This window comes from Eleutherodactylus coqui, chromosome 8 (genome assembly GCF_035609145.1).
Source record: "Eleutherodactylus coqui strain aEleCoq1 chromosome 8, aEleCoq1.hap1, whole genome shotgun sequence".
NCBI lineage: Eukaryota > Metazoa > Chordata > Amphibia > Anura > Eleutherodactylidae > Eleutherodactylus > Eleutherodactylus coqui.
In genome coordinates this window covers 38,283,360-38,298,772 of record NC_089844.1, presented here as the reverse complement: position 1 = coordinate 38,298,772, position 15,413 = coordinate 38,283,360, and the positions used below count along the sequence as shown (strand labels likewise).

At 45.9% G+C, this 15,413-nt stretch overlaps 1 protein-coding gene across 1 annotated transcript; it reads left to right on the top strand.

The window, feature by feature from the left end:
- Positions 1-11,182: 11,182 nt before the first annotated feature.
- On the top strand, positions 11,183-15,007 carry LOC136576321 (tubulin alpha-1A chain-like). Its single transcript, XM_066575516.1, has 4 exons — positions 11,183-11,316; positions 13,248-13,470; positions 13,592-13,740; positions 13,960-15,007. The coding sequence occupies exons 1-4, from the start codon at positions 11,314-11,316 to the stop codon at positions 14,941-14,943; spliced, it is 1,359 nt and encodes a 452-aa protein (XP_066431613.1). The 5' UTR covers positions 11,183-11,313; the 3' UTR covers positions 14,944-15,007.
- Positions 15,008-15,413: the final 406 nt, after the last annotated feature.

Genomic DNA, 15,413 nt, shown 5'->3' with positions numbered 1-15,413 from the left:
GTCTGGCAAAATAATACCAACTGTTATCAGCGTCACATAGCAGCCGCAGTTATCTGCCCATTACAGCCGCTAATGGACAACAATCATCGTCTCTGCTTTATCTATATAAAACTATAGTAAATAAGACCAAGAATGAAGCCATTCATCATCGGGTCTGCTTCTATAAGGCATATTTGTGGGTGCACATACTTATGTGTTGATGTAAGTCATACTTGCAACTTTCTTCTACCAAGGATGTATTAATACAATGGTGTACTGTGCTCATAGCTACATTGTTACAGTCTGTAGTGAATCGGGTCCAGGGAGGATGTAGGAATGTATCTTTATAGGCGTCTTTACAGAGCTTCAATATCCCTTCACAAAGCCATACAGTTAAAGGGTTTTCTGAGACAAATCAACTGCTGGTTAACCCCTTCCTGCCCCATGGCGTACATGTACATTACATCATGGGACGGAAAGGGTTAACTGCAGAATGCCGTACATGTATGGCATGTACATGATGCAGGCTTAGGAGCTGAACTCATGCCATCCGTACCAGAAGCCAGCTCCAACTGACTTCAAGGGTCTTGCTGCAATGGCAAGGATGGCATAGAACTCTGATCACCACCATGGACCCTCTACATGCCACGATCAGTGCTAATCATAGTACGTACAGGTTTAACAGAGGAAAGAAGCCCTCTGCGACATCATTGACCCTCCAGGTTTGCCATGGCTTGACACAAGAAAGAATAGAGATAATGCACAGGGAGGGAGGGAAGGAGAGAGGAGGTGAGCCGGCGAGGGGGAGGGAAGGAGGAGACAGCTAAGCTGTAGTCCCACGCCCAACGGCATTTCGTCCTCGGCATATATGCGCTGGGGCTGTGCGGTCTGAACGGCCGCACAAATGTTAGATTTGTGCACTCGTTCACGCATTTTTACGGCGCCAGCGGGTGCATGTAAAAACGCCTACAGCCGTGTGAGGGGGCCCAGAGGGTGTGACCGGCAGGGAGAAGACAGCTGGCCCTTAGTAGGCTTTAATAGCCATTCAAGTCCACGGATAAAGAGTGTCACACATGCATGTGAAGTGGCCCTGCAAGCGCTAAATTACAGTACTATGCGCAGATACGCGCGCAACAGCCTGTTTATTGCCCTCCCCAAACCTTGTTCATGTGCAAATCTGCTGCATTGCGGCAAGCGTATTTGTGCATACATTTATCAGTCGAAGCCCTAAGGCACAAGTGTCAAACACAAGGCCTGCCGGCCGTGCAGCCTCACTTAGCCTGTAAGTCCGGTAGGTGATTACTGCCGGGGTGCTGCTGATCCTGCTACACACTATGACGTCAGTGTGCATCGGGATCCTCTCCCCCTGAATCCTACCCTCCTTGGTTTCGCAGGAAAGGACAAGAGAAGAAGCGTTCCGGGGGCACACACTGACGTCAGTGTGCACCCGGGATCAGCGCTGAGCAGAGGAGGAGCAGCGCTGACTGTAAGCAGAAGGTAAGTGTTTGGGTTAGGGGGCTTTTATTATTGGAGCTACCTGCTGTGGGGTTAATATTAGTGAGGGGGTAAATATTATTACTCTGGGGTTAATATTACTGAGGAGGTTAATATTATTACTGTGGGAATTAATATTACTGAGGGGGCCACTATGGGAGCCGCTATTACTACTGGGGCCATTGTGGGGTCACTATCACTACTGGGGCCATTGTGGGTGTCGCTATTACTACTGGGGCCGCTATGGGGGTCAATATTATTACTGGGGCAACTATGAGAGTCACTATAACTTCTGAGGCGACTATAGGGGATACTATCACTATTACCGTGTTTCCCCGAAAATAAGACGTGTCTTATATTAATTTTTGTTCAAAAAGATTTAACTTTTTTACATGTATAGCTGCCTGGACACTATTTAAATTGACTTTTTTAAATTAACTGTTAGCAGGGCTTAATTTTGGAGTAGGGCTTATATTTCAAGCATCCTCAAAAAGCCTGAAACATCATTTTGCATTCTCAAAAATTCTGGAAAATCATGCTATGTCTTATTTTCAGGGTATGTCTTATTTTCAGAGAAACAGGGTAATACTGTGACCATGATAGGGGTTGCATATTTCGGTCGCACAAATACGCTGTGTTTTTGCGCAATTGAAAATCGCTTATGCCTGCGTATTTGGGCATGCAAAAAAAAACGCAGATAGGCCCATTCACCACGTATTTGCGCTGCCCATTCAATTCAATGGCCTATGGGGGTACGTAGTACGCAAAAAAACAGGTCCTGCTGTGTGAAAATATACATCATGTGAATGAACTCATTGAAATCAATGGCTTCTATTCACTGCATATTATGTACGCAAATACGCTCGTGTGAATAGGCCCTTACTGTACTGTCTTACAATCACAATCGGTCCTTTAAAGGTTGATATGAACCACGGTGAAAATGAGTTTGACACCCCTGCTCTAAGGGTACCTTCACATTTGCGATAAAATTGCGCGGCGCGAAAGTCATTGAATATGGAAAATTATGAAACTAATGGTTTTCAATGGTTTCATTCCCATTTACGATGTTTTCTCTCATGCGATGTTGCGAAATTGAAAATTGCGGCATGCCCTATCTTTATGCGTTTTGCTTTTTTTTATCCCCCATGTTTTCCTATGGAACCATCTTTTTTTTTATTGCATCGCCAAGCACACATGCAGGGAATGAACCCACAACTTTCAGGTTGTGAGCGAGAGCTTAGGACTGCATACTGCTGCCCTAACACTCTTTGTCACACGAGGCACCCAGGAACCCGCTTACATCTATAGTCCTCGTCCGGTGTCTATCTTGGATACAAGATGTGATATAGACAGGCATGGAGGCTCTAGAACCCTGTTGTACCACCTTTAGCTTGGATACAAGATGTGATACCGGGGGGCATGAATGCTCAAGTGCTAAGTAGGGCCACCTTTTGCTTGGATACAAGATGTGATATGGGCTGGCATGGAATCCCTAGTGCCCTATTGGTCCAGCTTTCATATAAGATGTGATACGGTTGGGCATGGAGGCTCCAGTTCACTGTTGTACCACCTCTGACAGATGAACTGTCATCAGCTCCTTTCCGATAATGCTTTCAGTTTTCAGGCCCCGTAAGTTATTACACCCCTGAAGTTCAGCTCCAGCACCACAGGCCACAATTTGAAGCCATTACCCTAGGCCCGGGCCTATGGCTTCTTTGAGATGCCCATAATGAAGCTCCTTGTGGGTGGTGCTACACTAACCATAAAGCTACAGTGTCAGCCAATCACAGCGCTTGCTCAGTGACGTATGCAAATGAGCTGGTGAAATAAGCAGATAGGCAGGTGACAAAGCAACTGTTTTTCCAATGGAAATCTCCTAATTGTTAATTTCAGTTGGCTCTTTCAGGGTTTTTAACACGCGGGGCTAATATTTTGGATGTAATTTTCCGTTCTGTCGTAATAAATAAAATGCGCCCGTCTCCCTAAGGACAAAGACTCTGCGGTTGGCGGCATAGAAATAGTGCTCAGGTTTACAGTCACGATTGGGCGGTACTATAGGTCAACCGTCACAACGCCAAGTGGGTGTGGTATTGGAGTTGTGAGGCCCGGTGAGCCAACCCAGGTGAGGGTTAGCGTCACCCAGAGCCATTTACATTTTTGGTGGCTAACAGCTTGGTGGGCAGTGCAGTGTTCGGGTGATGGGTACAAATTGCACCTTGGCAACATCTGCACAATATAAGAGACCTGTAATGATTTTCTGTGGTCTTCTTTATAGAAACTGTTAGGTTAAATGGACGTCCATGGGACTGTAGATAGAGTGCATGTGTGGTAGGGAAAATGCAGTGTCTGAATAAACTTTGTTGTGTCGTCATGATTTCACTTTTGTTGGTTTTCAATTATTCTCTAATTTGAGTAAAAGGATGTTAAATGAGTCCTTAAAGGGGTTGTCCCGCGCCGAAACGGGTTTTTTTTTTTTCAACCCCCCCCGTTCGGCGCGAGACAACCCCGATGCAGGGGTTAAAAAAGAACACCGGACAGCGCTTACCTGAATCCCCGCGCTCCGGTGACTTCTTACTTACCTGGTGAAGATGGCCGCCGGCATCTTCTCCCTCGGTGGACCGCAGGGCTTCTGTGCGGTCCATTGCCGATTCCAGCCTCCTGATTGGCTGGAATCGGCACGTGACGGGGCGGAGCTACACGGAGCTACACGGAGCCCCATTCAGAAAAGCAGAAGACCCGTACTGCGCAAGCGCGTCTAATTTGGCCATTAGATGGCGAAAATTAGACGGCAACCATGGAGACGAGGACGCCAGCAACGGAGCAGGTAAGTGAATAACTTTTGATAACTTCTGTATGGCTCATAATTAATGCACAATGTACATTACAAAGTGCATTAATATGGCCATACAGAAGTGTATAGACCCACTTGCTGCCGCGGGACAACCCCTTTAATTTAATACAGAGCCCAGAAGATTGGGTCTCATACAAAGCCTAAACACCTAAGGTAAAAGTAAAGTCCACTGGTGCAAGCACTGATTTGTGAGTGTGGTATGCCTTCACCAGTCATCTTTACCCCCCAGCAAGCTGAGTACTCATTGTACCAACCTCAGAAGGATGGAAGGCTGAGTCGACCCTGAGCCAGCTACCTGTCCCATGCGGGGATTCAACCCGCAAGCTTAAGGCCGTGAGCGAGAGCTTAGGACTGCTTTATGCTGCCCTAACACTCTGAGCCACACGAGGCTCACAGGGTAACTAGGAACCCGCTTACATCTATAATCCTCGTCCGGCATCTAGCTTGGAAACAAGATGTGATATAGACAGGCATGGAGGCTCTAGAACCGGCTCTAGCTTGGATACAAGATGTGATATTTGTGGGGCATGGAGGCTCTAGTACCCTGTTGTACCATCTCTAGCTTGGATACAAGACGTGATACAGGCTGGCATGGAGGCTCAAGTTTGGGGGTGCTAAGAGCTTAGTGGTCAGCACAGCTGGGCTTGTCGGTTCAAATCCCACCTTGACAACATCTACACAAAGGGGTTTAAACCGCAACGAGTAAACAGAACCAAACGACGTCTTTTAAGATTCCACTGAGATGGAGAATCCCTTTTTCCAGGATGTTGGTGGCCACCGACATCTGGGATTTGTTGGGTCCTCAACTGGGCAGATGAGCTGTCATCAGCTTCATTCCGATAATGCTTTCAGTTTTCAGGCCCCGCAAGTTATTACACCCTGAGGTTCAGCTCCAGCCCCACCGGCCACACTGTTTTATGATGCCAATTGGGAGCCATTAACCATAAAGCTACATTGTCAGCCAATCACAGCAGTTGCTCATTGACATATGCAAATGAGCTGGTGGAATAAGCAGTCAGGCAGGTGGCAAGGCCCACCTTTAGTGGCTAAAGTCACCAAACACCTTGTACGAGTTATGCAAAAACTTTGAGCATGGGGTGCACTGCAGGGACCTGGGACCCAGAAACCCCTCTGGACCATTCAAGGAAAAACATAGTTAAATGATTAAGCTCTTTCATCAGCCACTAGGGGGAGCTTTCTGCTTAGTGATTTATTATTCAAGAGTTGCTATATCAATCTTTAAAGGGACTCTGTCGGCCTCTATGAGCCCCATAAACTAAAGTTATGGGTTGGAAAGAGTTGGGGCGCAGAGTCCAAGGACGTCACTCTTATATTCACATCCCAAAGTGTTCCCCACTTCTGCGCTTGTAATAACAATACTAGTCCTCTTCATTATGAGCGCTTGCATTAGTTCATCGCTATTCACTAGCAGCAGAAGCTATGTTCGTGGTCCACAGGCTCTGACTTTAGTTTTGGAGCTTGTGGGAAAGGATAGTGTCTCTAAGACTGGGTTAACACGGGGTAGAATTGCCGCAGAATTTTTCGTGTGGACTTTTCGCCCAGAAATTCTGAGTGCATTCCTGGGCCTGAGACTAAGCAGCAAAGTGAATGGGATTTGTAAGGATCTCGTCCACACACTGAAGACGAAGCACGCGGAAACTGGCATGCGACACGTTATTCAAATCTGCAAATTGTTTCGCCATTTCCACTGCGGGCTCTCTTCTCTCTATGGGGAGAGATTCCTGCAGCCGAATACAGGTGGACAAGCTGCTTTAAATCCGCCCCAAATGGTCCTGTGGGAACCCAGCTTAAAGGGGTTGTCCCGCGCCGAAACGGGTTTTTTTTTTTTCAACAGCCCCCCCGTTGGCGCGAGACAAACCCGATGCAGGGACTTTATAAAAAAAAAACGCACAGCGCTTACCTTAATCCCCGCGCTCCGGTGACTTCTTACTTACCGGTTGAAGATGGCCGCCGGGATCTTCTCCCTCGGTGGACCGCAGGGCTTCTGTGCGGTCCATTGCCGATTCCAGCCTCCTGATTGGCTGGAATCGGCACGTGATGGGGCGGAGCTACAAGGAGACGCTCTCCGGCACGAGCGGCCCCATTCAGAAAAGCAGAAGACCGGACTGCGCAAGTGCGTCTAATCTGGCGATTAGACGCTGAAAATTAGACGGCACCATGGAGACGAGGACGCCAGCAACAGAACAGGTAAGTGAATAACTTCTGATAACTTCTGTATGGCTCATAATTAATGCACAATGTACATTACAAAGTGCATTAATATGGCCATACAGAAGTGTATAGACCCACTTGCTGCCGCGGGACAACCCCTTTAAGGGTAATTAATATGGGACAATTGTTAGGCTCTGAAGCCTATGCTATGCTTCCAAGAAGTAGTAGTGGTTCACTGAATCTAGGCGAAGCGCACCGAGATGTCTTCAGACCACCCACCTTCATTCGGAAAAATCAGGCCATCGTTCATAAATGAATGACTGCCTGTTTTCATGCACTAACAAATGCTTGGTTTTTAAGTGGGCTTCAAAGCAAGCGATTGCAGCAAGTCATGGATTCTCACTCACTTGCCCTGTCGTGTCCCGTATGGTTACACAGGACGACGGTAGCCCGTAATTACTCAAGGAACTGTTGGCCTGAGGGCTCCTTCATATGAGCATATGCGCTGTGAAAGAGTTTTTTTGCACACGTATTAGCGCGCTTTACTGCACTTTTTGGCCGGCAGAACATGTTCATCTGCGTGTGCCACACAAACAGACCCCGATTGAATGGCTATTTAGTCTAATGAGTTTGAAATGTGTTCTTTTTCCAGCGTAATTGTGCTGTTTTCCACACATCTGCTTGCGTTTTTTTTGCGCACCACCCATAAACTACTATGGGGGCCTTTGATACGCAAATGCACACAAAAGCAGAGCAGGCTGCGTATTTTTCCACACGTGCGAAATGTGAGCTTTAAAAACAAACAAACTGAGAATGAACCCATCGAGATCAGTAGGTTCCATTCTCTGTGCATGGAATCCATAAATTTTGTCCAAAAATACATATACCATTTAGGAAGCCGATGCGGCTGCTATGGGGCTCCAGGAGACAGGGGGCCCATATCAGGGCCTTGTTTTCATTTCAATGGATGGGGTGACCTTACACAATGATGAGGACTCCAAAGGTACTAAAATAAAGTGGAGAATGTACATGAGTACTTGAAAATGGGATAATGGCACCAGTATTCCTTGTTGTTTGTGCTGGTGTCAGGCAGCAGCTGAAAGGCATCACATTTTTATCGTTTCTATTTTCCCTCCATTTCTCTAGGTACATCACCAACCCAAATTACAACTGACCATTACCTGTATGTACTTGCATTAAGTATCTGACGCCGTTTATAGTCTTCCATAGTAACCAACTGTCCTCAAACACAGAGAGTAATTGTTTACAGGGAAATGTTTGCACTAATCACCCATTACAAAGAGAGCAGCTACAGACGGTGAAATTCAGCACCTCAGATACAGGAAGCATTGCTATGGTGAGAGGACACAAACCTGGGCACATAGCATAGCAGCAAGTATAGTCAAACACAACAGAGAGAGGAGATCAGTGACTATTACCATATAATATAATAGTACAGCATCATAAATGATATAGTGATACATCAGTTAGGAAGGATTCCTTTAATGGGACATCTGATAATCCAGAAAGGCCAGGGTAACACGAGCGGGTTGAATTTTGTATGCGGGAGACTCGCAGCGGATTCCGTCTGTGAGCCCAGCCGGAGACCCTGCGTATAGCCACATAATATATTGCATATGACCGTGTACTCATGCAGGCGGTCGTGTGCAGTATAGCTTTTTTTTTTTTGTATTTCCCATGCCGTTGCTTAGCATTGACGCGGGCTGCCGCAGGCCATACACAATGTAATTGCCTAAGGGCTGCCGGTATATCCACAACCATAGAGCACAATGGGCTGTGTGGTCACGGATTCCGTGGTAAAAAAGAACACTCTGCATTTTATTTTCTGGGAGCGGATTACGCAATTCCAACCCGTTTAAGTGAGCTGAATTGTGTAATTCAATGTATTTGATGTGTATTATCAAGGATCATACAATTGCGGAATCAAATCCGGTCGCATAAGATTGGCGAAATTCTGATAATCCAAGAACCTACTGCACTATAATGGGGATTGATATAGTTGGACCCAATGCCAAACTTAGGTTAGATGGCACCCTGTGTATAATTTTTTGTCTCCACCCTATCATAAGAAAAAAATTATATAGATTGACTGGTACTATGCTTGTATTCTACTAGTGCAGAAATAACAGAGAACCCAGAACAGCACAATTAATACTGTATCAGAACCAAGCTCACAACATAAATACAGCACCAGAACCAGCCTCAGTACCTTGATAAAATACCATAACCAAGCTCAGTATATGCAGCACGTACCAAGCTCAGTACATAATACAGCACCAGAACCAAGCTCATAATATACATACTGCACAATCCAACCTTATGGCATAGATACAATACCAGAACCAAGCTCATAACATAAATGCAGACAGAGAACCAACCTCAGTACATAAATACAATAGTAAAACTAAGCAATTGTGTTGTAGGGGCGCGGATGGGCTGACAGCTGTAATGTGGATCATTAACGGGGAGAAGACATAGCCAGGAGGAGGATTCATATAACTCCACAAGATGCCGCTGAATGGAGCAAGAAGATCATCTGAGCAGGTGGATCTAAACGGGGAGATCGCCCTCAGCCTACATCCACCTGATGTCCCATACAAGCTGGTGGCCGGAGTTCTGTGCGACTGCACACTTCACCAGTAGATGAGGCTGGCCGTGCCTGGACCCCCGTAGTTCTTCAGAAAGGATCTCACATCACATCACCTTCACAAATCCATGTTCTACTGCTCTATCACCATCTAATAGAGGAGAATCCAGCAGTTCATGTAAAGAAATGTTACTATTAAAACATTAAAGGCTTTTAAGTAGTGCTTGGCTGCTTCTATCTGCCCCATAGATGGTGAATTGGGCTTTGCAGACAGCGCTTGAAAATCGCAGCGCTGGAAATTCTGCAATTTTCGAGCGATGTCTGCTCTGTTTTCACGCGTTTTAGCAGCTTTAAACGCTGTCAAATGCTGAGTAACACGTTCGAAAACGCAGCTCAAAATTGCAGTAAAATGCTGTGATGTCAAGCGTGGCGCTCTGGGAACACATGTATGATAGCGGCTTTAGGCCTCATGTCCACGGAGAAAATCAGGCCCGCTACGGATTCTCCATGGAGAATCCGTAGCGGGTCCCTCCTGCCCAGCAGACATGAGCGCTGAAAATAAGAATTAACTTACCCGCAGCGGACCGGGCAGATCTTCTCTTCTTCACGGCCGGATCTTCTTTCTTTGGGCGGCGGATGTGCTCGGCAAGCCGGCAGCGTGCCGCACGCATGCACCTGGCACATCCGCCGGGCCGAAGAAAGAAGCTTCAATAGAAGCCTGCGGGAGCCGTCAAGGCCTCATGTCCACGGGGAAAATCAGGCCCGCTACGGATTCTCCATGTAGAATCTGTAGCGGGTCCCTCCTGAACGCTTAAAATAAGAATAAACTCACCTCTCGCACGCTCCGGATCTTCCCTTTGCCGCGGCTTCATCTTCTCTCCGTCACAGCCGGATCTTCTTTCTGCATGGCACGTCGGTTGCGTGCCGCGCGCATGCGCCGGCCCAAAGAAAAAAGATCCGGCCGCGACGGAGAGAAGATGAAGCCGCGGCGAAGGGAACAGGTGAGTATATTCTTATTTTAGGTCTCCAATAGAAGCCCGCGGGAGCCGTCCCCGCGGGAGACCCACACGAAAATGGAGCATGGTCCAGATTTTTTCATGCTCCATTTTTAAAAAAATCACTTTTATTGACCATCCGCGGGTATTTATTTACCTGTGGGTGGTCAATGCATCCCTATGGGGTGCGGATCCGCGGGCGGGAGAAGAGTTAAAATCCGCTGCGGATTTTAATTCTTCTTTTGCCCGTGGACATGAGGCCTTAGGCTGGATTCACACAGGGCGGATTTGCCACGGTTTTCCCGCAGCAGATCCGCCCGCGGCCGCTAATCTCGAGATTAGCCAGCCATGTGGATGAGATTTCTCAGAAATCTCGTCCACACGGGACGGCTAATCCGCTGCGGTAAATCCGGTTGAAACCGCGGCTGTGGCGGCCGCAGCCGCGGTTTCAAAATATGCAGCATGTCTATTTACTTTTTTTTTGGTTTATTTACATCGCAACGGAAAAGCATGTGGCCGAGCCGCTTCAAAGCCGCCGCGGCTTAAACCGCGGCGGTTCTCCTGGCGAAAATCTCGCGGTTTTTGCTGCGGCCAAACCGCGAGATTTCCGACGGGAATCTGCCCTGTGTGAACCCAGCCTTACAGTTGTATCCACTCTACACATTCCTCTGATATGAATAGGCTGGCCTCCAGATTAATACATTTTACATCAACTGATACAATGTAACAACTGTCCAAACTGAAGAGATTTCTGCACATTCTGAACATAACTTCCTGCTTGAGGCTGGCATAAAAATATAAAATGCAGACCAAGTTATAGCCGGGGACTGGAGGGTTAAAGACTAATAGTAACATAATCTATATAAAGTCAGTGTTTCTCCTTTGTTGCTCTTTTCCCTCCTTATTCACACTTTTCCCTCCGTCAGGGTTTCCCTCCCTGCTTCCCTCCATTCTCTTCTTGTGTATTGCATCCTGGCTCCCTGCCCTGGGGGTCATTGTGGCAGTGCTGTATTGTGTTATACACAGTGCAGGGCACTTGTGTCCTGGAGACTGGGGTGGGGGTCACTTGCCCTTGGCCCATCTCAGCCCCTCCTGTCACTAAGGACTCTTCTGACTGACTCCCATATATAGAGAGAATAAACTGGAGAGAGGGCAGAATTACTCCACATCCGAGAACCTAACTCATCGGAATCAGGAGATCTATAAGCAACAACATGGTGAGTGCCCAATCTTATCCATACAATCTCATCCATACAATCTCATCTATTTATACATGTCATATATGTGACTATCTGATCTATCATATGTGTGACTGTCCATCCTCTATTATCACATGGGTAACTGTCCAATCTAATCTATGTTTGACTTTCCAATCACATCTACCATATATGTGACAGTCCAACCTCATCCATTGTATGTGCGACTGTCAATCTCATCTATTACTTCAGAGTGGTTGCTAATCCAGGCATTATTCTGATTGCCAGATTGGAGTCGGGAAAGAATTTTTTTCTCTGAAATGAGAAAAATTGTCTTCTACCTCATTGTTTTCCCCCCCTTCCTCTGGATCAACATTGGGGGGGTGGGGGTGGGGGTAATAGGCTGAACTGCATGGATGTATGTCTTTTTTAAGCATAAAATACTATGTTACCGTGTTACTATGATATGTGTGATTGTGTAACCTATATATGTGACTGTATTATTTGATCTATCACAGAAGTGACTGCCCCATCTTAATTATGTTTTACTGTCCAGTCTCATCTATCATGTATATGACTGTCTAATGCCAATCAACTTTGTGTCACTCCAATCTCATCTATCATATGTGTGACTCTCCAATGTCATTTATCACGTGTGGCTGGCCAATCTCATTTATCATATATGTAATTCTTCAATTTCATCCATCATATGTGTGACTGTTCAATCTCACCTGTGTTTGGGGGCTTAAACACACGGGCGTGTTTTTGTCCCATTATGCAGCCATGAAAACCATGGCCACAAAACGAGACAAAAAGTTCTTCCTGTCCAATGTCATCTACCATATGTGTGACTATCCAGTCTCATCTATCATATATGTGACTCTTCAATCTCATCTATCATATGTGTGATGCCCAATCTCATCTATCATATATGTGACTTTTCAATCTCATCTATCATATGTGTGATACCCAATCTCATCTATCATATGTGTGACTGTCCAATCTCACCTATAATATGTGTGACTCTCTGAAATCATCTATAATACATGTGACTGTCTAATCTCATCTATCATATGTGTCTCTCCAATCTCATCTATTACATGTGTGACTCTCCAATCTCATCTATCATATATATGACTGTCCAGTCTCATCTATCATACCGGTACTGTCTAATCTCATCTATCATGCGTGTGACTGGCCAGTTTCATCTATCATATATGTGACTGTTTAATCTCATTTATGCCTTGCTGTCCAATCTCATCTATCACACATGTGAGTGTCCAATCTCATCTATTATATATGTGACTGTGCAATCTCATCTATGTCTCAGTGTCCAATTTCATATATCATATATGTGGCTATCCAATCTAATTTATTATATGTGTGACTGACCAATATCATTTATTACATCTGTGACTCTACAATCTCACCTATCACATGTATCCGCTGCGGCGAGCGTATTTATGAATATGTTCATCTATTGAAGACCTATATCTGTATTCTCTTATTACAGCAGAGTTACACGAGCATATGCGCAAAAACACTTGCTGCAGTGTAGTGTATTTGCACATGAACAAGGTTTGAAGAGGTACATAAGCTGCATGTTACGCATGTGTCTGCGCATAGTACTGTAATTTTGGCGCACACAAGGCCAATTGTGTGACACACGCTTTCATGGCTTTTTGTAGTGTCAAACCCTCTCTTCCCCTTGCGTATTTTCTCACCTCCCATAGACTTTTATGGTATTTTTGGCACCTGCAAATACGTGAGCAAAAGGACGGTCATGTGAGGCAACCCCTAAATTGCTTGTTACAATATATTGGCCTCCCCAGATCCATTTTCTCCATAATGTTCTGCATACATCCTTTTTGTCTTTTGTATGTGTCCATGAATTGACCTATTGTGATCTATATAGTCTGACCCTAATCATACCAACCCTTTACTCCATACAGAGGGAGTGCATCTCAGTCCATGTTGGCCAGGCTGGAGTGCAGATTGGCAATGCCTGCTGGGAATTGTACTGCCTAGAACATGGTATCCAACCAGATGGACAGATGCCCAGTGATAAGACCATCGGTGGAGGAGACGATTCCTTCAACACCTTCTTCAGTGAGACAGGGGCTGGCAAACACGTCCCCCGCGCTGTGTTTGTGGACCTGGAACCCACTGTGATTGGTGAGTACATCAGCTCTGATTCTATGACTATTAGATGGAAGAAACATCAGTGAAGATGTGGGCAGATGAGTGGAATAGACGGTTCTGGATCTCTGAAACCTTTATTATTTCTCTCCTAAAGATGAGGTGAGAACTGGAACCTACAGACAACTCTTCCACCCTGAGCAGCTCATCACCGGCAAGGAAGATGCTGCCAATAACTACGCCCGGGGCCATTACACTATTGGCAAGGAAATCATAGACCTGGTGCTGGACAGAATCCGCAAGCTGGTGAGTTCATAGAGATATTCATGTATTCTGAAATGTTCGAACCTACTCAACAATGCAACCAACCTGATGGCGGACTTTAGAAGATGGTGTTAGAGAACCGTCTGCTTTACTTTGATTACTCAGAGCACCATTGTGGAAAACTTCAGACAATGACTTCATATTTCTGTCTGATTAGCATTGTTTAAAGTCTAACTTTTTCTTGTGTTTCTCCTCCATTAGGCTGATCAGTGCACAGGTCTCCAGGGCTTCCTCATCTTCCACAGTTTCGGTGGTGGCACTGGATCAGGCTTCACCTCTCTCTTAATGGAACGTCTTTCTGTTGACTATGGCAAGAAGTCCAAGCTTGAGTTCTCAATCTACCCTGCCCCCCAGATCTCTACAGCTGTGGTTGAACCATATAACTCTATCCTCACCACCCACACCACACTGGAACATTCAGACTGTGCCTTCATGGTGGACAATGAGGCCATCTATGACATCTGCCGCAGGAACCTAGACATTGAGCGCCCAACCTATACTAACCTGAACCGCCTGATCGGTCAGATTGTGTCATCCATCACAGCCTCTCTCAGGTTTGATGGTGCTCTGAATGTGGACTTGACAGAGTTCCAGACCAACTTGGTGCCCTATCCCCGTATCCACTTCCCCCTAGCCACCTATGCCCCTGTCATCTCTGCAGAGAAAGCTTACCATGAGCAGCTCTCTGTGGCCGAGATCACCAACGCTTGCTTTGAGCCGGCTAACCAGATGGTGAAATGTGACCCTAGACACGGCAAATACATGGCTTGTTGCCTGCTGTACCGCGGAGATGTTGTCCCCAAGGATGTTAATGCCGCTATTGCCACCATCAAAACCAAGCGCACCATCCAATTTGTGGACTGGTGCCCAACAGGGTTCAAAGTTGGTATCAACTACCAACCACCAACTGTTGTTCCTGGTGGAGACCTGGCTAAGGTGCAGCGTGCTGTGTGCATGTTGAGTAACACCACCGCCATTGCTGAGGCCTGGGCTCGTCTGGACCACAAGTTTGACCTGATGTATGCAAAGCGTGCCTTTGTGCACTGGTATGTTGGCGAGGGTATGGAGGAAGGAGAGTTCTCTGAGGCTCGGGAGGACATGGCTGCCCTGGAGAAGGATTATGAAGAGGTCGGCACTGACAGCGTGGAAGGAGAGGGAGAAGGAGAGGAGGGAGAAGAGTATTAAATGTCTGAATTATGAGAATGAGATAAAACATTGAAGCAACTTTCAAATAAATATGTTAGTACAATTTCTGCTCATTCTTCATTTTCTAATATTTAAAACCAAAAAGCAAAAACCAAGAAGCAAAATATTTTTGAAAATTATTTATTTGATATTCTATCAGCCATATCTGTATCTGTAGTACATGCTGTGTGCAGGAATCTAATATTCACCAGTATGGCTCTTGTAGGGATTGTCAGCTGTCTATGAATATGGCATATAGCAATCTTGCAACCCATATAATTCTCAGTCTTCACATAGAATTAATCTACTTAGAATGTTGAATAATATTATACCCCAGAGCTGCACTCACTATTCTGCTGGTCGAGTCACTGTGTACATACATTACTTATCCTGTACTGATCCTGAGTTACATCCTGTATTATACTCCAGAGCTGCACTCACTATTCTGCTGGTGGAGTCACTGTGTACAA

Bases quoted from the DNA above. Each gene is read 5' to 3' on its own strand.
- LOC136576321 (XM_066575516.1), top strand. The intron at 13,471-13,591 runs GTGAGTACATCA...TCTCTCCTAAAG, and splicing joins CCTGGAACCCACTGTGATTG to ATGAGGTGAGAACTGGAACC. The intron at 13,741-13,959 runs GTGAGTTCATAG...CTCCTCCATTAG, and splicing joins TGGACAGAATCCGCAAGCTG to GCTGATCAGTGCACAGGTCT.